This window comes from Portunus trituberculatus, chromosome 43 (assembly GCF_017591435.1).
Source record: "Portunus trituberculatus isolate SZX2019 chromosome 43, ASM1759143v1, whole genome shotgun sequence".
Taxonomy (NCBI): Eukaryota; Metazoa; Arthropoda; class Malacostraca; order Decapoda; family Portunidae; genus Portunus; species Portunus trituberculatus.
Genome location: NC_059297.1, coordinates 23,958,582 through 23,984,886, shown reverse-complemented (window position 1 = coordinate 23,984,886; position 26,305 = coordinate 23,958,582). Strand labels below are relative to the sequence as shown.

Genomic DNA, 26,305 nt, shown 5'->3' with positions numbered 1-26,305 from the left:
CAAACATCTTCTGCCACCCAACATGTTCGGTTTTCGCCCTCACCGGGCACCCTTGATGCCCTGTTGTTGCTGGAGCATCACATTCAGGAAGGATTTAACCACAAAAAATTCACTTTAGTAGCTTTTTTAGATCTTAAGGGTGCTTTTGACTCCGCCTCACACAACTCAATTCTCGAGAAACTTGCCCGCCTTGGACTCTTTGGTCCACCACTAAGTTGGGTTCAGTCCTTCCTGACAAATAGATCCTTCTCCCTGGCGATTGGTAACACCTACTCTAGGTCATATCCAATCACTAGGGTGTTCCTCAAGGTTCTCTCTCTACTCTTCAATGTCTTACTTTCTGACTTTCCCTCCTCTCCTGGCACACATGCACTTATCTATGCTGATGACATTTCCCTCCTTTGTTCTGCTTCCACTATCCAAGAGGCTCAACTTTCACTCCAGCGTGGGCTTGACCTTGTCCACTCTTGGACTGCCCGTTGGGGCCTGACAGTGAGTGCCCAGAAGTCTAGCCTTCTGTGCTTCACCAGAAGGCGAATACCTAACGTTCCAGTGGTCACCATCAATGGTTCCCCGATCCCTTTCAAATCAAATCACAAATTCCTTGGCCTACTGTTGGATAGCCCCCGCCTAACCTGGGGCTGCCACATACAGTACCTGGTGACCTCATGCCTTAAAAGGCTAAACTTAATGAAATCCCTGGCTGGTGTCAAGTGGGGTGCGGACAGGCGTACTCTCCTCCATTTTTATTGTACTTATATCCGGAGTCGCTTGGACTACGGATGTGAGGTTTATGGAGCGGCCTCACAATCACTTCTCCATAAATTGGATATCATACAAAATTCAGCCCTTCGTATTGCACTGGGAGCCTTTAAGTCCTCCCCAGTCTGTGCCCTTCAGGCAGAGGCTTCCCTCCCTCCCTGTCACACAGACGCTCCACCTTCCTTGTCCGGACCTACACCAAGCTTGCCTCCTCCCCTAGATGTCATGCCCTCCACTCCCTCCTCCTGCGGCACGGCAGGGAGCCACTTCATGGCCCCTTGCCCTATCAAGCCCACACACCCTTTGTAGATAGAGCCCTCTCCTTCTTTGCAACTCTCCGGGTGACTCCTCCCCCTTTCCTCATCCTCGAAAAACTTCTCCTCTGGGCCCTTGGTACCCTCTCTCTTCCTCAGTCTCACTGTCCCTTCATACACCAACACAATGGTTCAAAACCGGCTGCCCAGTGCAGGGCAGAACTCTATTCATCTCACTCCTCCACTCGGTACCACACCCACTTCCACATCTACACCGACGGCTCCCGCCTCACTACCCCTCCATCCGTCGGTGCAGCCATATTCATCCCCTCCAGGTCCCTTGCCACTGCCTGGAAGTTACCGGCCACCACCCTTGCTGCCCCTGCTCAATAGCCCTCTTCTCTGACTCACTCTCTGCCCTCCAGATTGTAAAATCCCACCGCCCACACTCCCACCACCACCTCACCCTTATAATTCACCACCTCATCCTCCACCTGACCTCCCTGGGACACACCATCCACCTTCAGTGGGTGCCCTCCCATGTTGGTGTCATAGGTAACACCGTGGCCGACAGGGCAGCAGCAGAGGCACACACCCACCCCTCCCCTATTGACTTAGCTACTGACCAGACAGACTTCCTGACTGACCTCAAGACAGCCTGCTGGCGACACTGGGACACAACATTGACTGACGCTTTACAGTACACCTCACTGGGACACATTAGACAGGACACAAGACACCACTGGTGGACCTACTCCCCCAACCGGGCACTGGACACGGCCATCACAAGACTCAGAATCGGCCACACCGCCTCAATGCCCACCTACACAGGCTGGGCATGACTGACTCTCCCCACTGCCCCTGGTGCCCTACCCAGCCTGACACCCCAGAACACCTGCTGCTGCACTGCCCTCGGCACCACTCACACCGTGTGGCCCTCCTCCACTCACTGTCTGCCATTCACCCACACAGGCCAACACTGACTGACCTCCTGGGTGGCTGCACAAATACCTATCAGGCTTTCAAGACACTCAACCTCACCAGGACCTTCCTACACAAAACAAATCAACTTCACCGCATATAGCCTGGCTACATCACCTCCGCATCCCGGACCTTTGGGGCACTAGAGGCTGTGTGACGCGCAGCCTGCACGGCCCCGACAAATCCCCAAGAAGAAAAAGACTCTTCAGCACATTACGTGTACACCTATACATAACATAAATAGCTTTTAACATTTTTTTTTCCACATCCTAATAACTTAAGACATTCTATGGGCTTAGATCTTGGTACTTTGTCATATGCTTTACGATAGTCTATAAACAATACATATAACTTAACCTTCTTGAAATTAACATAATCACACAATAATCTCAGTGTAAATATCTGCTCTAAACACCCTCTTCCCTCCATAGCTCCAGTTTGACATTTGTCCACATCCATCCATAGTTTAATTCTATTCATGATAAGTGTGTCATAGTTTAGCTAGGGTGCCCATAATACTAATCCCTCTGTAATACATTCGACCCGCGTCACTCTCCAGCATGCACTCAGAGTCCGATTTTTTTTTTTATCTGAGAGGATGAAATGAATTGCAATAACCTTTCTTCTTAGTTATTAACCCCTTCATTATTATGACGCGTTTCCATATTCATTCTGCTTACTATTTGGAGATTTTATACAGCTTCGGGAACTTGTATTAAAATAGTGAAGGCTGTAGTCATTAATCCATAGACCCTTCCTAATGTAAATAATTTAAAATGAAATCGTCTAATCGTTCCCAAAACTCATAATAAAAAGGCGTCCCAGTAATGAAAGGGTTAATAAGATAAGCAAAGGATTAACAATCGATACATGTAATTTGTCAAATATACAAAATGAATAGCCCCTATTCTGAAACACTTCTGACATGGGTTTCCAATGGTGTTTTTATCGTCCTACAGTGACAGATTTACAAAATTTCTACACACAAAAGGCATTAGTGTGTAACATGGGATTTTCACTTTTTTTTTCTTTTTGCTACGATTAACTGATGGGAGATGGAAGAGTGCCTTGAAGAGAGAATACTGTCAAATTACAATGAGTTACTTTTGTTATTTTGTGTATTAGAAGAGAGAGAGAGAGAGAGAGAGAGAGAGAGAGAGTTGTAAGATATGAGGGAATAAGGGAGCCTTGAGGGAATTACTGTATGTATTGGACATATACCTACAAGTAGAACAGCAGATAACAAAATTCGTCCTCTCTGTTGTGACAAACAGTGAGGTAATGTTATCCTTTATTATACTTCATTATTGTGACCTCTAAAACTAGGCCAGCAACAAGCAAATAAAGAAGAATGTGAGGACCAGCCATTGATCGCATATATGGAGGCCATCAAACTGTACCGTCTTACCTGTCAGAGATTTGAAAATTCCTATTATTCACCAAGCTAAATAAACGGAAATATAGCTTATAAGTTTTAAACAGGCATGCTGAAAATCCTAAAAAGCAGTGTCTCAAGAACAGATCATGTTGACGAGGTGAAGAGACCGAGGTGAACTATCCGGCCGAACAGTACCGAAAGGGAAGATTAGGCTCTCGACGATCAGCTGAGAGGTACAAGTCTTGTTTTGAAATTGTCTGTATTCTTCAGCCCTTGACACTTACCTGTCCCTGGCAGTGAAACTGGTGGTCACGGTGTGTCCCGGTGTGTGAGTGGTTTTGTGTGTACTGGAGAAGAACCGGACAGGTCACCTTCATGTTTTATCACCATCATCTGTACCGCTCGTGAAGTAATGCTTGGATTGTTATTCTCTCTCTCTCTCTCTCTCTCTCTCTCTCTCTCTCTCTGAAGAATTGCTAATCATTACCACTTCCCCAAACTCACTCTCTCCCTGACTTCCAGCCACAAAAAAAAAAAAATGTTATGACTTGCATCACAACGGACGCTATGTGTCCTGCTTTATGAACACTTTTTCTGCCCTAAGCTTGTATGGTGCTCTGCCAACTGTGGTGTTATTATTTTTTTTTTGCCTCGCTCATCATGAGGTGACAAGGACTCTCAAAGAATAAATGTATATCTGCTTCTTTCTCTAAATCTAGTCTGATCAACATGAATTAATCAAATATAGGTAACTTAACTTCACTCAGTGTGAGAGCTAGGATGTCCTTGGGGTAAATCTGCCATCCTTGTATCACTTCTTTCTAACTGGAACTTCCTACCTGTTTCTGTACTTCCATCATCTTATGACCTGAATTGATTTAAGAGGGAAGTTTCAAGACATCTATCTCTTTCAATTGACTAACTCTTGGAGCTGCTTGAGGACTTGCAACTATGTGGGCCTTTGTGTTTACTCTTTCTGTTGTCCTTGGCCACTTTTCTCCTCTTATACGAAAAAAGGTTGGGGCTCTTGTGGCTGTGTGGTTTTAGGGTGGGGAAGGGAAATATGCACTGCTTACCTCTGTTAAGCTCCCAAGTCATGCTAACGTATATGAGGTAAATCTGATTAATTGTTTATCTTCTCAGTTAGAAGATCAAGTTGCCCCAAACATCTCTAATGAGGTTACTTATCATCTTTCAGTCTCTTGGCTCTGCTGGTTATAACTAACTACTTTGCAGTCTCAATTTTGTAACAATGAGAGTTATTTCAAAACCAAATTTTATGACTGACTAACAGGTTCACCTCCTCCATAACATTATAAAAGAATTTATCTTACCTCAATCATGGTGTAACCGTTATAATGTGTTGTACTGCTACAATGGGTGCTGAGAGATTGATAATATGGCATCTGAGGCAAGGCTTTGAAAAAAAATTAATTAGTGGTACTGCAGTGAACATTACCAATTGATTGGCTGAAGCAACATTAATATTTGAATAACATGGATGATGTATAGATATGCTGAACTCCAATCCCTTGCATAAGTACTGATATTTAAGTACAGGATATTGAGAGGTGAAGTGGCCCTGTGAAGCCAACATCTTTTTTATATGTATGAGGAGAAAACTAGCTAAGGGCAACAAAAATACTTGAATAAAAAGTTGGCCCTCTGAGATGCCAGTCTACATGAGACAGAAATGTGACAGAACCTTGGAAGTTTGTCATAGGTGATGTGTGACTTAAAAACATACCAAATGATGAGATCCAAGACATGAAAATATTGTATATATGTGCTGTGTACTGTACCCATGCTGATGATATCTTCACCTTATCTTACGTGTTTATTTGTTGTGTGTATTTCCTTGCATAATATGAAACATAATGATAATCTTGCCTTTTTGTGTAAGAGAGGAAAACTGGCCAAGGGCAACAAAAACAATCAAACAAAAAGCCCACCTAGATGCCAGTCCTTGAACAAGGCAGAGAGTGTTAGTCAAAAGAATGTGATAAATGTCTTGAAACCTCCCTCTTAAGTGCATTCAGGTCATAAGCAGATGAAAACACAGAAGCAGGCTTTGGGAGCTCCAGAATTTACCAGAGAAAAGGATGAATAATTGAAAGTACTGGTTAACTCTTGCTTTAGAGAGGTGGACAGAATAGGAGTGAGAGGAAGAAGAAAGTCTCTTGCTGGAATTATTTTAATGGTTTGTATTATATTTTTATTAATTTTTGTTGTTTGTTGTTATGTGCTATTCCACCTAATTCCATGAGTAGATGGTGAACTAGGGATTCCGTTACTTGTGCTGTGGGTCATTTATGTAGAATACACTCCTGGCATATGATGAGGCTTTAATTTCTATTCTGATGTCTTTGATAATGGAAATAGTACTGTCTGGGAAGGAGGAGTGCCACCAGAATATGTGAATTCAAATTTGTTGGATGTGTTGTGTTATTTCTGTAACACATTTGTTATTCTTTGTGTTTTGATGTGTTTATTCTGGCTGATGAACCACATTTTCATATCCAATTACTTACACTACTCTTTTGATGCCCTTGATCGTATTTATTTATTTATTTTATTGTTATTTTTTATTTTTTTTATTTTTTTGAGAATTATACAGTCTTTTGCTGTTGTTCTTTTCTTATAGGTCTCCTCGCATATCTTACCTTTTCTCCTTTATACACTTACTTATATACAACCAGCATTTTTCCTTCTATGTGTATCTTTTTTGTTAAAGGATTTCCATCCTTATGTTTGTTTCTTTGTGGTATTGTCATCCCTTTTTTTATTTTTTATTTTTTTTAGTCTTTGTTTGTTGGTTGTTTTGTGTTGGTCAGTTGAGTGTTGCACTGGTTGTCATTGAAGTCTGTGGTTACTGTGCTAAGTTCTGCAGCTGTCCTGTATTTTTGTAGTACGTAGTGTATTTTGTTGAATGTTAGAGTATCTATAGTGGTAAGGAATGAAGTACAGTTGCCTGAGGTAGTGATGTCACAAAGTTCTGTTGATTATTTGTAAGATTAAACGAATACTTACCAAGTGTGAAGTTTGATCTGAATTTCATGAACAATTAACTGCGTCACTTAGGTATTACACGAGATGCCCGTTTTGCTGATCCGCGCCAGTCCTTTAGAGTGTAGGTTTGAGGAAGCAGGCCTTATGCTTACAAAAAGGTTTAGTCTCCCTGAACATCAAATAACAAGACAGGGTAGATATAGGGTAGGGAGGGTGTTTAATACTTGAGTGACGCAGTTAATTGTTCGTGAAATTCAGATAAAACTTCACACTTGGTAAGTATTTGTTTAATCTTACAATTTCACTTCATGACAATTAACTAACGTCACAAGGTATCTAACGAGAGGTTCAGAGAGGTTCCTCAAACCTACAGCAGCACATTAAGTACTACAGTCAGGCATAAGCCCAGTTGCTAAGGATTTTGAAAAAAATTTTAATGCAGGTGTATGACAATTTTATTGTCCCAAGGTCCATCACCAAAAAATTGTTGCATTAACTTATTATCCCAATTTACATCACCAAAAAAGGTCTTACACTCATAGACAAACATATGCACAAAAAACAACCCTGCATCCGCAGAGTTAACAGTCTGTCGACAGTACTGCTTCTGCAAATAATGTTGGCTTCCCTAATGGTTTCTTGTAAAACCTAGCGAACGTGCACTCATTGGACCATCCGACAGTGGAGATGACCGTGGAGAGTGGTACTTTCAAGGCAGCCTTACTAGCTGCGGCTGACCTGGTGGAGTGAGGGGAAAACAATGTAAGGTCAATGGCCGCAGCTTGCAATAAATCTTTGGTCCACCGTCTTAATGTGTCCCGTGAAGCTACTTTAAATGGGGCCTAGAAGTAAGAAAAAATCTAGTATTTGATCCTCTAATGGCAGAAGTATGTGTAAGATAGCTCCTAACAGTAGAACATACACAGAGCCTTTGATTTGGAGCATAAGCATCAAAGGTCAGTTCTGAGAAATGGTCACCTGGCTTCGAAGTCTTCAGAGGGTCCCCTATCCTAAAAGAGACTCTGGATATTGACACAGACATATTCCTGATATCCAAAAGATGTAGTGTCTGGCCACGTTGGCCAGAAAGCAATAACATCAACATAACTAGTTTTCTTGAAAGTTGTATTGTGGATAATTCTGCATTTTCACCCAAGCCATCTATGTGGGTTAAAACTAATTCTGGATCCCTGGTGATGCAAGATCGTGGGAAAGAAGGCCTTATCTGGAAGACTGCCTTCATAAATCGGCAAACCAAAGGATGCTGACCTATAGGCATGTGCTCTATACTGGCAATAGCTGAAATGGCCGAGTGTATGGAGTTCATAGAGCTATAACTGCGCCCTGACACTTTATTGAATTCTTGCAAAAGGTAGTCTAACAAGAAATGGAGAGGTGGTTGAAAAGGATCGATTTTCCTCCTGAGACAAACCGACATCCATCTTTCAATATGTGTCCCATACTGTAATTGCGTACTTCCTCTCCATGACTTAAGTAAAAACTTGGCAACTGCTGGTGAAAGGCCCTGGTTTTTTAAGGATCGCCTGATAACAACGTTGCTGCTAATACTAACTTTGGAGTCCGTGGGTGTATGCGGTCGACATCTTGAGGCAAAATCAACGAATTCTGGGGTAGAAGGAGAAGAGTGGCGGCCAGTAGTTGTAAAGCTCTGGGAAACCACACCTGGGTCGGCCAGAGAGGCAAGATTGCCCACAGCGTTGCCCTGTCCTCCTGAAGTTTTTTCAGCATCCTGCCAATGAGACAAAAAGGAGGAAAGGCATATAATTTTTCATAACCCCAATTAATTGTGAAGGCTTTTATGTACGTCGCGGATGGATCTGGTTTCCAGGAAGCATAGGTGGCCACCTGAGCATTAATGCGCGAGGCAAAGAGATCCACATCTGGGGTATAAAATTTGTGACAAAGCCGTCTGAAAACCTGGGTATAAGCATCCACTCAGCATCTAAATTTATTACTCGATTCCTGGTCTGCCTCAACATTATAAATACCACTAACATGTTCAGCAGATAGAGTAATTCCTCTGGACTGTGCCCAGTCAAAAATTCTTTCAGTCAACACATTAAGATTAAGTTTAGTGCTGCCACACCTATCGATACAAGCAATAGCAGTAGTATTGTCAGATCGAAAGCGAATGTGTGTATTATGGCAGTTGCCACAAAGGGATTGCAGCCCCATTAAAATGGCTTTTAACTCCAAGTGATTGATATGATTAAGTTCACCCTGAGCCCAAAAACCTCCTGTCCTTGAACCATCAAAAACTGCACCCCAACAAGTCAGGGAGGCATCAGTGTATAATTCTGACTGAGAAGTAGAAAACAGTGAGTTGAATTGAGTATCAATGTTGTAGATCCACCAACTTATTAAGTCCTTAGCATAATTGTCGAGGGTAATAGGAACATCATAATTTCCATGGCTACGATCAAGTTCTCTATTCTGAACTATCTCAAGATATTTATACCTAAGAGGGGCTAACTGTACTGCATGGGCAGAAGCTACGGCCATACCAATAAAGGAGGTCAAGTCACACAAAGTTACTTCCTTCCTTAGTAAAATTTTTCCCTGATGTTTTATACACTCCCTCCTTCGAAGGGGAAGTGTGGCAGTCATATCGTTAGAAGTCAGAATTATGCCAAGGAATTCCACTTTTTTGTGTTGGCTCCAAGACTGACTTCTTTATATTAATTGTAAGTCCCAATGAGTCGAACAGCTGCATAGCATAGGTCATCTGTTTCTGTAGGTCATCTGTTGACTCAGCAATAAATGTACAGTCATCTATATAACATGATATCATGATCCCAAGCTTCCTCAAATGAGAGAGGACGGGTTTGAGAAGCTTTGTGAAAATGCGAGGAGCAGAAGTGAGACCCTGAGGAAGGCAGGTAAACTGGAAAGGCTGATCATTCCATATAAATCTGAGCCATTTTCTTTCAGAAGGCTTTACTGACACAGAAAAAAAGGCATCTTTAAAATCAATTTTCATGAAAAAACAATTTTGTTGTATTAGGTGTACAACATCTTTGATGGATTCCATTTTAAAGTGGATATGGTCAATATGATCATTGAGATGTTTTAAGTCCAGAATCACTCTAGCAGTACCATCACTTTTAATAACAGGAAAAATGTTGGAATAGAAGCTTTGATCACCGTAGTGAACACATTTCTCTACAATTTTGTTTTATAAAAAGTTGCATGGCCTTGTCTAAGGCGATCTGGTCAGTTTTTGAGAAAGTGAGGGGTCTGGGGGGTACCCTCTGCTGAGGGAGCTGGTCAAAGGCCAGGATGGAACCCTGTACTGCAGCATGAATCCATTTATCTGTGGATAAAGACTGCACTATAGGCATGGATTTTACCACCTATAAAATTATTAGGGGTGTTAAGGAGGCAAACTTGCTTAACACTCACCGGTTGTGGCATTACTGGGAGGGTCGTTGTTGGTTCATCCCCCTTCCCCGGGATGACGTTTGCCCTAAAAAAGGTCTGGATGATCTTGGGTGTGCCCTCTGGTAGTTGGGCCTCCTGGATATTTGTTTAGTGTGGACGTGCCTCCTGGTACCATCAGGCCTATAAGGACGAAATGAAGTCCTGTGAATCTCTTCACACTTCATCACCACATCAAAGAGAAACAAGGCATCACTACCAACTTTGTAGTCCCATTTGCATAGTTCTGTCAGGGCTGAATCATGAACATGGAGGCGAACAACCTCCTTCCGTAGTTGGTTAATATAGTTCACAGCCGACGCCAAGAGGCGAATGCTATTATTCAGCCCCTCTAAGTAACAGCCTATGGACTATACCTTCCTGTCGCCAATGTCGCTGACACACCGAGCTATGGGGACTAAGGCTTTGGTAAGCAGACTATTTGTGTGAAACAGGCAGGTGTCTAGAAGTTTCCCGCCAGTACTCATAGCCTTAACAATGGCAGAGTTCGTAGCAGGCACTGACAAATTCGGAACATTGCTGGGAAGTTTTATTTTGTCACAGGTAAGTCTTTGTGTCGCAAACTGGCGTCGAGAATGGTGGCGAGACGTTCTGATAAAGGTTCACCCTTCTCCTCCTCACTATGAAAATGGCCGGAAAGTTCAGCCAGAGCTCTGAGGAAGTCAGTACGTATCATCCTCATCACAGACCTCCGTAGGGGCAGTTGGTGTAGAACCCAGGTATTACAAACCATCTAAAGGATCGCGTGCACTGGCGAGTTCCCCTTCCTCTTCCGAAGAAGAAAGGTTATGAGCAGCACTAGGCGCCGAGTAACACCCCCGGGAAGTACTAGCTACAGCAGTACTGTCTAGTTTTTCAATAACACCACTTAACAGGGCAGTCAGATGGTCCAGCTATTCATCCACAGGGCAGTCAGATGGTCCAGCTGTTCATCCTTAGACGAGGGGGCGGGGTCAGCTGACACTCTGTCCACAATATGACTCGGCCCGGCAACAGGAGGCGGCAGAAAAGGTTGATCCCCACTCTCGGTTTAGCCAGCCTTCTTTTTCTTGAAATCAGAACTATGACAATCCATATCAGTCCCGGGCCGTTTTTGCTCCGAAGAGGAGGAAGAAGACCGCCTTGACGGTTTAGAGGAGTGGGTTGACTCAGCCATAATAAACTGTAACAGGAAAAAACCACGTTACTAAGTTTAAGTTTCTCATAAAAGAAATTATTAACTTCACCAGTTACAAACATAAAAAAACACATCGACAAAAGGAGGCGAAGCTCACCAGGCAACTCCTTGGAGAAGCCAGAACTAGGTAAACACTCAGAATGAAGAGGAGAGTGGTGTGGACAAGGCGGCGCCTAGCAGCGAACTGGCGCGGATCAGCAAAGCGGGCATCTCGTTAGATACCTTGTGACGTCAGTTAATTGTCATGAAGTGAAATTAATAGCAAATTGAATAGAAATTGCTCATATATAGAGAAATTAATTGCTTTAGGATATTTACAGCTCTTCAAGGACTGAAAACTGTGGATGTGAGAGACAGAAGCAGTTGCTACATGCAGGAATATGTTGTAGAATATATAACATCACTACTTTTGATGACTACTCATTTATCATCATGATAAAACAAAAACTTAAATGATGACAAGCATTGTAATTGTCAGATAGTGGTTTTTTGGCCTTGTCAGCCTAAGTGTAATTGTTCTTTTTGTGATATTTCATGTTGTTATTTCATACACATATGTTGCAAGTGCTGTTTTGTTGTTGACCAGGTGTATCTTTGCTTGTTTAAGTGCTGTACATATTTGTTGTATGTTGCTTGTAACTAGCACTACCTCCACTGCTGCTATCATTGGTACCACAACATCACAGCTCATAACAAACACGCTTCCTCCATTTTGCAGCATGGCCAACAGCAGACCCCATACTTGGGAGTCCTCCTCCACCAACACCTCCACCACCTCCTCCCAGCCGCTGTCCCCTACTGAGGGTTTTGGTGTCCCATCCATCTTCTATAACTCTGGATTTGAGCGGGTACTATTCTGGTGTGTCATTACTAGTCTGTCTCTCCCCTGGTGATGGTGCTTTCCTACACTGGAGCCAGCTCCTTGATGTGTTCTGTGCCATGGATTCCTGTGCTGTAGTTTTGTGTGAGGATGTGTAAACAATGATAATCCTGTAACTAGGAATGCTCTCACATGCTGATTGGTTTGTATACCTGTTTTTTTCAAAGATGTGCTGCAAATTGGCTTTATATTCCTAACCAAAATTAATATTTATAAAAGAATATCTGTTTATAGAGGTAGAAATAAACTGATATCTTACTAACAAATTAAGTTTGGTTTGAATGTCAAATTGATTTGCCACATATTTTAAACAAGATAGGTATACATTGGTGAGCAACATTGCCATCGACAGTGTTATCATGGTTTATTGTTCTTGGCTGCAAAATTATGAGGGCAGAGTGTGTGCAACAGAGTATAGATGTTGAATCTCTTTTCTTCTTGTTGGTAGTCATTTGTTGCCACCACAGGCAAAGGTAGTTGATAAGTATTCAATTTAGTGCATAGTGAAGGGCTGCTTCTACAATGATAGGAAAGTGGAGCATTGGTAGTTGTGTTTATTGCATAGTAAAGTCATGGTCAGTGATCATCATGATACACTCACTGTCATAGTGTTTACCATTTTTCCTCAATTTTAAGTCCTTTGATCTGCCGAGCCTACATTACACATTACCAGAAGACTATCAGCAGACCAGAGGACTTGGGACTGTGAGAATATACTGTACCAAGCACTGTGGAAGTGAGTGCAGAAGGTTGCTTGATTGTTCACCATGACTGTGCATAACTGGGCTACTATTTCTCCCCATCCAACCTTTTTTTCTTTTTACATGAAAGAGATTTAGATGTATAAGAAATGTAGAAAGTAGCCTACCCCCTGAAAGTTTGCATAGAAAAGGCTATGAAAGGATTAGTCTGTGATAATTATTAGGTATTTAGTGCTGATAATCTTGTTCATTGGTCTTGGGCCTCTTCTGTCATCATTCTGAAGAAGTATGTTGACAGTGGTGTATGTCTTTATTAAGGGTAGAATACTTTATGAGTCTCATCTGCTGTACTGGAATGTAGTTGCTGAGTCTTTCCAATCATTAACAAGTAGATTGAGGTTAACATTGTGATGCTGGTTTTTGGAATATCTTGTAGTTTTGGTCTTGGGTGGGACCTGATAGCTGAGGTGCTTTCTTATCATATCAAGACAAAGCCAAAAAATGGAAAAAAAAAAGACACTAACAATCAAGATTGCCTGCATGTGAAAGAAAATATTGAAAGGATAGAAAAAGGAAGAAAAATAATGTCCTTTCTAGATGATGAGAGTACAAAACATGGAATAAAGGGATTCAAGAAGGTTGTCTCCTTTTACACAATCAATGAGACAACAGTATTCAAAAGAAGTTGTGTGACTTTTAGTAATGTGGTGGAAGACTCTCTCTTACCAGCTTGGATGGAAGACCACCATGAAGTCACAACTTTGCAAACTTCAGAGTCAAAATGATCAGTGCAGGAACAGTACTGGCAACTCATTGAATCAGAAGCTCTAACACTAACTCCTTAATTTTGACAACCTTTGTCACCTCAGCCTGAAACTACTTCATCTGGTGGCTTTAATGCAAAGACATACACTAACTACTACCTCATACATGCACCAGACAGTACAGGAGAATGTAGCTCCTTTGAGAACATCCTGTTACTTTGAAATGGTTGCCAACAAGTGTGTGTTGTTGATCTGGTTGTGTACAGTAGTGGTTAGCATGCATGTGACTCTCAGCCAAAAGGCTGCATTTCAATATCAGGGAAGATGGATATAATATGAGCATGTTTCCTTTCTTTGTAGCATGTATTCTAAAAGAAAGTTGATACAATACTTGATGCAACCTGAGAAGTTATGAACTTGCAACTAAGCAACCCTGCCAAAATGACCCAAGCCAGTGTGTTTGGTATATAGCTGAACATCTCCACCCTAATTATTTGGAAGGTCTTTATCCAGTAGTGAATGTACAGTATATAGACAGATGAAACCTTTCATATATCATTCCGTTTTTTCATGCTCCTTCCCTACACCTAATAAAATTGCCTAAGGGTTACTTTCTGTTATGTTTACACATGCAAATACTGGTGCCTTGTTACTTTCCTTGCTTGTATTTGCCTGACTAATAGTCTGAACATTGAGTTTATTTTTGCAGTGTGTGTGTGTGTGTGTGTGTGTGTGTGTGTGTGTGTGTGTGTGTGTGTGTGTCTTCATAAGTCAAATCTCTTAAGTCAGGCACCATTTTTGTTGCAGCCCTCTGTACTTTCTCTAGTTTCCTTATGTGTTTCTTTAAGTTCGAGCCCACTGTATTGTTGCATATTCAAGCCTCGGTCTTATCATTGCAGTAATTATTTTCTTCATCATTTCTTCATCTAAATATACGAACGCCACTCTTATGTTCCTCAATAAGTTCAATACTTCTCCAATTATTTTGTTTATATGTCTCTCTGGCGATAGGTCATTGGTAATTGTCACCCCAAGGTCTTTTTCTTCATGACTGGTTTTTATGTCTTCATTTCCTATCTTGTACATACTCCTGATTCTTCTTTCACTCTTGCCAAACTCTATTTTCTTGCATTTTGTCGTGTTGAACTCCATTTGCCATGTACAGCTCCATTTCCATATTCTGTCCAAGTCTTCCTGGAGTAGTTCGCAATCTTTGTCACATCTCACTTTTCTTAACAATTTTGCATCGCCTGCAAATAGGCTCACATAACTGGACACCCCATCCACCATGTCATTTATGTAGACCGCGAACATTACTGGTGCCAACACTGATCCCTGTGGAACTCCACTCTCCACCAAGCCCCATTCTGATGGTCTGTCCTTAATTATTGTTCTCATTTCTCTTCCTACCAAAAAGTCTTCCATCCATTTTAGTAAACTGCCATGCACTCCTCCTACCATTTCAAGTTTCCAGATCAGTCTCCGGTGTGGTACCTTATCAAAGGCCTTTTTTAAATCCAGATATATTCCATCAGCCCAACCATCTCTTTCCTGTATTACATCTATCACCCTCGAATAGTAACATATCAGGTTTGTCGTGCATGAACGCCCTTTTCTAAAACCAAATTGACACTCACAAAGTATGTCATTTTTCTCCAAGAAGTCTGTCCATCTATTCTTCACCACCCTCTCACACATCTTAGCTACCACACTTGTAAGTGACACTGGTCTATAGTTCAATGGGTCTCTCTTGTTACCTGATTTTCTGCCAGTTGCTCCCTGCATTCTCTTAAAATCCATCCTGTGTGTGTGTGTGTGTATTATACAATGGAACCTTGAGTTATGAGCTGTTTGTGTGTTTGTGTGTGTGTGTATTATACCTGACTTAAGAGTAATCTGAGATACGAGCTGCTGCTTGGTTGATTTTTTGCTTTGACTTGAGTTGCAAGCTAGCTCCAGGTACTTGTACATGCTTCTATTTGGTGCAGCGAATGCCCAGCATTCCATGTCCAATGCATTCAGTTCACATGTGGTGTGTGATCATGTGATGTGAATGTGTGATGTGGGATCAAATGCAGTCAAATCATTGGGTCCAATTTTTCTTCAACGAGACATCAGCTAATTACTGCAAATGTTTACCTTGACTATTTGATTGAATAAGTGACACCACAACTAGATGACCTTCAACCAACCATCATATTCCATGAAGACAGTGCACCTGACACTGGGGATTGCATGTTTTTGGGTTTCTCAATCAAAGATTTCTGGTGGATTGGAAGAAATGGCCACTTTATTCACCAATATCACTGCCCTGGATTTCTTTCTGTGGGGTTATGATAAAGATATTATGTATTGACCAAAGATACAGAATATTACTGATCTAAAGTAAAGCATCACTGATGCCCTTGCCACCATTGATGAGGTTCTGAGAGAGAGAGAGAGACAGACAGACAGACAGACAGACAGACACACACACACACACACACACACACACACACACACACACACACACACACACACACACACACACACACTACACACGGCCCCCGGTAGCTCAGTGGTTAGAGCGCTGGTTTCACAAGCCAGATGACAGGGGTTCGATTCCCCGGCCGGGTGGAAATATTTGGGTGTGTCTCCTTTCACGTGTAGCCCCTGTTCACCTAGCAGTGAGTAGGTACGGGATGTAAATCGAGGAGTTGTGACGTTGTCCCGGTGTGTGGTGTGTGCCTGGTCTCAGGCCTATCCGAAGATCGGAAACAATGAGCTCTGAGCTCGTTCCGTAGGGTAACGTCTGGCTGTCTCGTCAGAGACTGCAGCAGATCAAACAGTGAATCACACACACACACACACACACACACACACACACACACACACACACACACACACACACACTTACATACTTTATGGTATATGTTTATGTAACAGTTTGTAATACTGTTTTTTTTTTTTATTCTGTAGTGTTTTGTATTTTAGCATTAACTTGAGTTTCTGATGGATGCTGTGTTTTAATTAATAGTTTGTATTGCTGTGAAATAATAATTTATTAGCAGATTTAGTCCTGTGCAATATTCTGTAATTGATTGAGCTTCTTCATTTGTGATTTTCTTGCTTATAGAGTGCCAGTTGTTGTGTGTGGTCTGGTGAAATTTTCTCCATGCCTTTATGTAAGCATCATCTCTGTTTCATTTGTTTCTTCCTCTCTTTTAAGTAGAAATTATAGTTTGTAATCGCTGCAAATATAGTCATGGTATGTTATATTGCCTTTTGTTTGAACTGAAATAGTATCCCATTTCTTTGAATATTGTGTTGCATGCCTGGTTGCATGCTAGCCACTCTTCAGGCTTGTTTTTACTTCAGTGAGCAGGACAGGTGTTTTCCTTGCAAGTTGTACAGACAATTATTTCAAATAATTTATTGATTTAATTATTTAGGCAGACATTGGAAATCATTACAGAACAGTCCTGACCATTGTTTTGTGTTTGTACACTTTGTTAATCTCTCTTTCCTGTGTGTGCTGTGGTGCTGGCAGAGTTTAGCATATCCAAGTTTACCTCTGACTTCTTGAGGAGTGCTGTTAACAAACATATTTGTCTTTGCCTCTTTCACTTGTGTTTGTAATTCTATCTTATTCTACTTTTCATTATTCATTTTGCACTCAAATTTAATATTTTGTTTGGGAATAAGCATAGTGCAAAATATTTCTTGTGCATACATACATAATTATATCTTTAAGCTAGATGATAATACATTAACAAAATAATTTTTAGCTAATGTATTTTTCTTGTGTATATATATATATATATATATATATATATATATATATATATATATATATATATATATATATATATATATATGAGACAATATGCATTCACTAAGAAATATTTCATACTAACACTGAGTATGATAGATTTTTGTACTGTTATATAGATTCTTACATCAACCCAAGTCTCATCAGTCGTATTGATACTTTCCGTTACCATTTATTACTATTTCCGCTACTGCCAGTTCTATTGACATTATTTCTGGGGCTGGCAGAATTCCAACTACCAACTACTCCATGTATCTTTTGCTTTGCTTCCCTTCCCTTATATATATATATATATATATATATATATATATATATATATATATATATATATATATATATATATATATATATATATATAAAGTTTTATCTCCTTTGCTATACACATCAAAGCAGAGTACTGTGTATAGTTGTCTGAAGTGGTGATGTCACAGTCCAGTAGATTCATTGTCTTTAATTTTTGAGCCAGTGATCTGTTTGATATTCAGAGCTCCAAAAAAATGGACTTTGAATGTGATCAGTGGAAGTAGTTACCTGATATTACCCTTTTTTTTTTTTTTTAGATATTATGTAGAGTATGACATTACTAGTTTGGGTATCTGTACAATAGTTGTTGAAGAATTATATACCTACTTCAGTCTGCTTTTAATGCTCTTGCTGGTCATCTAATACAGTTGTTCCACAGTCCGTCATCCCAGAATCAAGCAAAATAGTTCTTGCATCATTTCAAACAAGACAAAATCTTCCTTTTTCGTCTCAAACACAAATGTCTCACAACCTCTCACTGCAGAATCAAGCAAAACTGTTATTCTTTCCCAATTGCACACACACACACACACACACACACACACACACACACACACACACACACACACACACACACACACACACACACACACACACACACACACACACACACACACACACACACACACACACACACACACACACACACACCGTGTAGTGTAATGGTTAGCACGCTCGACTCACAATCGAGGGGACCGGGTTCGAGTCCCGGAGTGGCAAGGCAAATGGGCAAGCCTCTTAATGTGTGGCCCCTGTTCACCTAGCAGTAAATAGGTACGGAATGTAACTCGAGGGGTTGTGGCCTTGCTTTCCCGGTGTGTGGAGTGTGTTGTGGTCTCAGTCTTACCCGAAGATCGGTCTATGAACTCTGAGCTCGTTCTGTAATGGGGAAGACGGGCTGGGTGACCAGCAGACAACCGAGGAGGTGAATTACACGATAAAAAATACCTACTTAGCAGTAATCCCTCTGTTTTTCACATTGATCTCGTCACTGTCCTTCTGCCACCACCAGATGTCCAACATAACCAGCCCCCAGCGGTTCTCAGGCAATTTCAACCACGTCTACGATGGCCACTATGAACCCGATCTGAGTTCCCAGATGAAGGTCCCAAAGAGAATACGAGTCACAGGTGAGTGAGGTGACAACAGGAGTGCTGGGTGAAAGATTGGTGTGCTGAGTAATGGTAAGTAGTGCATGCTTGTGTTGTAGATTAAGTAGGGGAAAGAGAGAGAGAGAGAGAGAGAGAGAGAGAGAGATTCAGGTTATGGTGGTATGTAAATTATATATTTGAGGTAGATAAGACAGAATGGGGAGGAAGGATGAGTGTCAGAGAAGGATTTGGTGGAAGAAAGAATGAAGGAGGGAAGCTATGGAAAAGAAAGTGAGGAAGAATAATTGAAGGAAGAGGAAGGGAAAACGTTACAGAGCAGTTATGGAAACAATGATGAAATGAAAGATAATGTGTAGCATAAAATCATGTAATTGTGCAGTTTGTGGTTCATAGGCCTTGAAATTTTGAACAAGGACGACCCTCCCTCTTGGATACAGATATTAAAAACAAGACACTGTTTAATTTTATAAGATGACAATCTCTCTTGTATACAGAAATTAAAAACGAGACATTGTTTGATTAATTGAAGAATTGTTATACTTTATGTTGTTGGTAGAAGTGACAAGTGGAGGTAAGTGTCATGCTGATTGTTTTTAGAATGCTGAGTTATGCTTTACAATTAGAAAAACTGACATAATGTAGATTCCAGTCAGTGCTCAGTCTGTTGTAGTTGTTAGTATTAATGATAGTGGGAGGGTAGGGAGAAAAAGGATGACAAACAGACACTTGGTACAGAATATAGACATGCATAAATTAAATGATTGTTTGAGAGGTAATTTCCAATGTGAGAAGCTAGGGAGCTATGCAGGTATGATGGCTGAAAAAAGAAGAAGTTAAGATTAAGGATATTGAGAGGTTACACACACACACACACACACACACACACACACACACACACACACACACACACACACACACACACACACACACACACACACACACACACACACACACACACACACACACTTCTATATTAGTTATGTTGATATGGACCTTTTCTGTTTCTTTCTAACAGGGGATAACGATGACGACCCAACAGTCAATTGGGCGCGATACAATGGCGTTAATGAGAAGCTACACATGAGTGTCCCGGACCGCATTGTTGTGGCAGGTGGGTGATGGCAGTGGCAAGGGTGTCAAGGTGGATAGTCAATGTTGTGTATGTTCTGTCAGATAAAAACTGAAACTCCCATTCAACCATTATCAACACTGCTCCTTCTTAAGTAGTTTATCTATCCACCACCTTTCAATTGTGCATCAGCATTGAGTGTTCATTGAGTGTGGTGTGTTGGCATTGCAGGAGGAGACCAGCACATAGGGACACGGGGAGTGCCCAGAGAGGTGGAGCTGGAAAAGTCTATCATGCCTCAGCCAGACCCAGCACTCTACAGGGTCCAAGTGAGTATTGTCATGTAACAATGAAAATGAGCTTACTATTCATTGATTTGACCTTTTCAGTGGAGTCTGGAATGGATGTGAGAACTGAGCAATTGATTAGCATGGTTAGCTGACTTCCTTGTAATGTGCCAGATGAGTGTCACTTAATGGTTGAGTCTGATTGTGGTAGTAATAGTGAAGGTGACAGTGATGGTGATGATGATAAAGGTTTTAAAAGATACATGCATACCATTATGATGATTTTCTACTTTAGTAATTAAGAGCAAAAACAAAATATGTACAAGACAACCCTATTTACATCCCCTTATAAAAAAAAAAAAAAAAAAAAAAAAAAATCTTCAGGTATTCATGACCATAATATATTTATGTAAATAGTGTGAGAGTTTACAACATGAGTGAAGTGTAACAAGAATAAAATTTAGAGGTATTACTAATGCATACTATTTTTCATATATTCTTCCTTTCTGCCTCCGTCCATCACTCACCTGCCAACTCTGCATGCGTGTGTGTGTGTGTGTGTGTGCTATCTGGCAGACACCGCCAAGAAGCATCACATTGGATAGCTATACATACCCTGGAACGGAGGATCTCACCCCTTCAGAAGACAGGGAGAGCAGCACCCCTGGCTCAATTCCAACACTGCTACCCCGCACCACCTCTTCTGCCTCTGCTCCCTTCACTCACCCCACGTAAGTAACTAATGCATTGGCCTTTTGTAGCATAGAAGTCTTGTGTACCATCTCTGTCTGATGTTTATCTTATTTGTGTTGTGTGTCTCCTTTCCTTCCAGAGTGCAAATGGAAAGCAATGAGGATGATTTTGTCTAGGATTTATTGAGGTTGAATATTATGTTGGGTTTTATTTGGGCCATCTTGTTTGTGTTCTGCAAGTTTATATTTTGTACCAGCCATATTTTTGTTGTCAAGGATTACTTACAAAAATAATATTCAGGAAGTGTTTAAAGATGCTGCAAATGAATAGCAAATCTTGGTAGCTTGGCCAGCATCAGCCACTGTGGCCTTATTGCCTTAATTAACAGATGGGTGTAAGGGATAAGTAAGAAGATGGGAAAGAAGGGAGGTGGTGGGATTTGCTGTTAATATTTGCTTAATGACATTATACTAATAAAATGTTTCTGTGTAACATGGCATTATGGGCATGAAGAGAGCTTGAACATTGTGATTTGAAAGGGAGTAAAGGAATTATAAAAAAAGCTATAGATATGAAGACCATTTTAAGTGAATGTATTATTTTTTACAATAACATCAATCCTAATTTTCCACCACTTGTATGTTGTCTTTTCCATTGTCTCACTTCCCATCTCATCCTTGTATTGTCAGTGGATGAGTTCAGCAGCTACAAGGCCCACTAACATGATAGGCCCTCCTCCTCTGCGTCCACTCTTAGATGTGCAAACTCCTTAGTTTTACATCTCTTCAGCCATGACCAATTAATATAAAAAAGTTGGTGTGTGTTAAGTGGATAAGTGCATCTCAATGTTGATCTTACCCTTGTTTATGGAGGGTGATGCAGCTTCCTCCTCCTGCTATCAGTGGATGTAAAAGTAGTGTTTTTGATGTTAGAAGGCATCAGTTCTTTATTCTTGTTACCTGACCTTGGCCATTATTAGAAAGCATGATACTGGAAGTTTGGTGGTGTACACATGCTTGTTACACATTTTATATAGTCTGCTTTGTGTGTGTGTGTGTGTGTGTGTGTGTGTGTGTTTACCTAGTTGTATTTACCTAGTTGTAGTTTTACAGGACCTGGGCTTTATGCTTGTGTGGCCCCATCTCCATATCTACACTTATCCAATTTTTCTTTAAAACTATGCACACTCGTTGCTGACACCACTTCTTCACTCAAACTGTTCCACGTCTCAACACATCTTTGTGGGAAACTATATTTTTTAACATCTCTCAGACATCTTCCCTTTCTCAGCTTTTTACTATGCGATTTTGTGCTTCGAATGTCATATTCTTCTCTCGGGATCAGTTTCTCATTATCCACTTGGTCCATTCTGTTGATCAGTTTATAAACTTGTATCAGATCCCTTTCTGTGTGTGTGATCACCTGTGATTGAACTTATAATTTTCAACTAAGCGTATTGTCCAGAGATATCTTGAAGTTCACATACAGTATTATAAATGAATAAATAAGAAGAAACCTTCCCACTTCTTTGCTCGGTTTCAGTCCAACTTTAGTCTCTCGTTTCTTAACATTTTGTCTTTGTAACTGATTTTCTCATGTGGTCTGTATTGGTGATGGTGAGTGATCTATGGCAATAGTATAGTGCTGTTTGAATCTGGTCATGGTTAGATACATGATGTGCCCTCTGAGCTTCACTTCTTACCCATTCTCTGTCAGATACAAGAAAGGGTTAGAGTTCTCACCCTTGTCAGAAAATGTGTATCTCTATAGGTAATTGTAAGACTTACTGGATGACATTTTTTCTACCTTTAAGTAAGAACTTGAATATTGCTGCCAGAGGAGTTTTGGATTGCATGATTCCTGCCAGGACACAATATGGATGTTCTTGGAAAAGGAAGGTGTGTTAGAGAGCTCTAAGATCTTAGCTGGAGAACTGAAAAAGTGCACCGTGGAACACTGGGAGACATGTCTTAGCAGGTGGTCCAACATTGCTTCATCAGACACCCAAAGCAGCCATCAAGCACAGTTGGAAAAAAAAAGTCACTCTCAGAAGAGTATGCAGTCTAGAATACAAACCTGAGATGACCATAATATGAAGTCACTTTGGAGTAAAAGTCTATATTAAGAAATACACAACAGACAGGCAGAACGAAGTGAGGGATGTGGGTGCCAGTCACTACAAGGAGCACATCTTTAAGAAGACAGTCATGCACCATATGAGGTTATTCCACTAATGAATGAGGGCATGAAGATTTATTCCTTTTGTTGAGGTGCTACATAACCAAAGGTTCACTTCTTTTAACAAACACAAATGCCTTTTTCATGCTTGAATCTGTTCCAGCCCATATTGTCAAGAAATCTGGATTTTCTTAAGAAAAACAATATGCATGTGCTTGACCGGCTTGACATCTTGCCACATTTCAATCTGATCAAAAACTGTTGGTTCTAAGTCACAGGATGGTGACATCTGCAAAACATTTTCTGTCTCACACTTAAGAGAAAGTTTGCATAAAATGTAAGATGATGACTTGATGGAGATTAATGAAAGAAGCAAAGTGTGTTGATGCCTAAACAGCTACATATGAGCATCAGAAACAAGGCTAGGATAATAGAGTAGCATTGATAAAATGTGCCCAGAAAATTATATTTTTCTTGTGTAATTTTTGCAAACTGGTCACTAAGTGAAGCACTTTTTTGTATTGATGGTGTGTCCCAGTCTGTGTGTACTGTGCACTCCATCCTCTTCCTCCTCAAGGAGCACAGTAACTGCTCCCTCACCACCACTGAAGACCTTGGCAATCACTGTGGGATGTGAAATAAAGCGTGTCAAATAACAGAGTGACTTTACTACTGAGCTAACTGGAGTATGTGTGTGTGTATGAAGGTGCATGTGTTTATATGTACGAGTGTATGTGCATGTCCATCCATGCATGTATGTGTGCATTCATGGCAGAATAAATAATTTTCCAATTTCCAAACTTTTAATACTTCTGTATGATTCTTTCAGAGAGGACCTGGATCAGGGGTATGTAGGCCTAGCTACAGTCTCAGAAGTTTTCATTTGAGTTTTATTTTTTTGCTCTCTCTCTCTCTCTCTCTCTCTCTCTCTCTCTCTCTCTCTCTCTCTCTCTCTCTCTCTCTCTCTCTCTCTCTCTCTCTCTCTCTCTCTCTCTCTCTCTCTCTCTCTCTCTCTCTCTCTCTCTCTCTCTCTCTCTCTCTCTCTCTCTCTCTCTCTCTCTCTCTCTCTCTCTCTCTCTCTCTCTCTGTAGCATCTGCTTGACCCTGGTGTTGACGTTGCTGGCGTTGACTTGTATTGCTGCTGTTGCTGTCATATATGCCTTTGTTACTTCATACACCAAATTGTTGGAGTATTGTTTTAAAGGCTTCTGTTAAAGCTACAAATCCTGTTAACTTAACCGTTTGTTGTGGTGTTGGTGTGTGTTTTCTTCTCACTGGGAGTTGGTAGCAGTAGTATATCGAGTAACTCTTTCAATCCCTATCTTTCATTTATACAATTATCCATAAAAAACTGGAAATCTATTGGTGAATATGCATTGTGTTCCTGATGCTCTTATATTTCAAAATCATTACATTCCATCTTATTTTTCTTTTTCAAAAGCAACAATTTGGCAGTGAACATTAATTCAGTACAAAATATCCTCTCAAGGTGGAATGAGAGCATCACTGCTACATTGCACTCAGCACACTTGGTCCCCAAAAATGGCCTAGAGTGCTTTAAGCCTTAGTGCACTTTGCTATTATGTGCAGCTTGAGAGTACAGAAGAGAGAGTTACATGGAGGACTTACTCTCATTTATGTTATGTGTATATTTTTATTTGTTACTTTTATTTAGTTTATTGTATTAAAGTATTTTTGTATGTCTATTGAAGCTTTCTTCTGGAGGAGTGAAACCATCCAAGGCTTGCAGATAGGTAGATAAATAGTAGTTTGTTTGAGTCCCACATAAATGGATTTTGCAAATGTCTAAGGTAGACTTCACTTTGCTTTTTTCAACATCAGCATTTTATTATTCAGTATTCTTTAACATGACCATTGCCCTTTACAATGTTAGTTATGTGTCTGAGACTCATTTTTCACCGATGCTTTCAAGAAGCTTATGATTAGCAAATTGTAATAAATCTTGAGTTTTTTAAAGGTAGGAAGAAAAATTTGAAATTGGATTGTCAAATCAGACAAATGAAATCATACAAGAAGGAGTCCAAGATAATTTATAAACTTACAATACTGGGAACTTTTTTTAAATCATCACTTGTTAACTAGATTCCTTTTGCTGTGATAGAGATGCAGTAAAAGTAACTGTAATTGGGAAAATACTTCATTGATTTTTAACCTAGAAGAGGCTTTTGAAGAATAACTCCTTTTCATTACGGATACAGTTCTCTCACTCTCATGTGTTCTTTTAAATCTTGTTCATAATTTCATTCAATTATTGCTTTCAAATGTACAAGCAATTGATGAATTGCATCACTTTCCCTCATTGTATTTGTGTGTGTGTGTGTGTGTGTGTGTGTGTGTGTGTGTGTATAAGTATGAGTGTAATACTCCCCTCTCCTCCTCTCAGACCAGAACCTGGGGCAGTTGGGATAGCAACAGACCTCAGCCCGGGAGAGGAGGTGTCACTCCTTCGCCGGCAAGTTGGACGACTCAACCGACGTGTGATGGCACTGGAACTTGACTCCCAGCAGCGCTCACACAGGGAGATGGTCATGTACACGCTGGGGGCTGCCTATTTCCTCATCAAGGCACTGCTCTGGCTCAACCGCAACTGAGGTGAAGAAGGTAAAAGCTGTGGTGGTGAGGCTGCTGCTGCTGCTGCTGTTGCTGTGATGGGGATCATTCTTTGTTTCTGTGGGAGCTGTGGAGGCAGTGATGGGAGTCTCCAGCTTCATTCCATGCGTGATGTGTCAGCGGCACTGGTAGCCAGACGTGTGAGACCATGGCTAGGTCTGGCGGAGACAGCATTCTCACCACCACACCAGCTGATGTGGGGTCTTGCAGTGTGTCACAGAGGTGCTGGTGGCAGGGGTAGTAGCAGTGGCCTTGCTCTTGAGTACATACTTCATTCTCTTCTAAGCTGCCACAGGGACCTCCCATTATGGTAGATTAACACATCCCTGCCACCATCACAACCACCATACTACTGTTTCATTTCTCTCCTCTAATTTGCCCATCTCTTTTTCCTTCCTTCTGCTGCTGCTGCTCCTCCTTTACCTCCCCCATAGTTGTCACAGCTTCCTGTTGTTGTCATAGTATTGTGAGAGAGATGAGAGGTGGAGTAGAGCAGGATAGGTTCTCATTGGTGTGTGGTGGGCTCTTGTGATGATATTTAAGTTTTCTGTACTTGTATGTACTGTTTGTATATATATGAATAGATTGTGTCAGTAGTTTTACATAATCCTCATTCTTTTCTTTTTAATTTGTGAATAAAACTCTCTCTCTCTCTCTCTCTCTCTCTCTCTCTCTCTCTCTCTCTCTCTCTCTCTCTCTCTCTCTCTCTCTCTCTCTCTCTCTCTCTCTCTCTCTCTCTCTCTCTCTCTCTCTCTCTCTCTCTCTCTCTCTCTCTCTCTCTCATGTAATGTGTTTAGTCAGGCTTTCTGTGTATACAAAAGAAATATAGTATACACACTCGTATAAGTCTTCCTTA

At 40.9% G+C, this 26,305-nt stretch overlaps 1 protein-coding gene across 20 annotated transcripts; it reads left to right on the top strand.

Moving 5' to 3' along the window:
• Positions 1-3,470: 3,470 nt before the first annotated feature.
• LOC123518033 (transport and Golgi organization protein 11-like) lies at positions 3,471-26,305 on the top strand. Of its 20 annotated transcripts, none has more exons than XM_045278540.1 (8): positions 3,495-3,608; positions 11,739-11,868; positions 18,492-18,609; positions 19,607-19,702; positions 19,892-19,989; positions 20,524-20,678; positions 23,648-23,665; positions 25,223-26,305. In XM_045278540.1, the coding sequence occupies exons 2-8, from the start codon at positions 11,740-11,742 to the stop codon at positions 25,428-25,430; spliced, it is 822 nt and encodes a 273-aa protein (XP_045134475.1). In that variant the 5' UTR covers positions 3,495-3,608; position 11,739; the 3' UTR covers positions 25,431-26,305. The 20 variants fall into 20 exon arrangements, with proteins under 20 accessions (XP_045134484.1, XP_045134496.1, XP_045134475.1 ...); XM_045278550.1 differs by lacking the exon at positions 11,739-11,868 and adding an exon at positions 16,481-16,529 and having other exon boundaries at positions 3,567-3,608; XM_045278542.1 differs by having other exon boundaries at positions 3,583-3,689.

Bases quoted from the DNA above. Each gene is read 5' to 3' on its own strand.
- LOC123518033 (XM_045278540.1), top strand. From the start codon at position 11,740: ATGGCCAACAGCAGACCCCATACTTGGGAGTCCTCCTCCACCAACACC. The intron at 18,610-19,606 runs GTGAGTGAGGTG...TCTTTCTAACAG, and splicing joins AAAGAGAATACGAGTCACAG to GGGATAACGATGACGACCCA. The intron at 19,703-19,891 runs GTGGGTGATGGC...TTGGCATTGCAG, and splicing joins GGACCGCATTGTTGTGGCAG to GAGGAGACCAGCACATAGGG.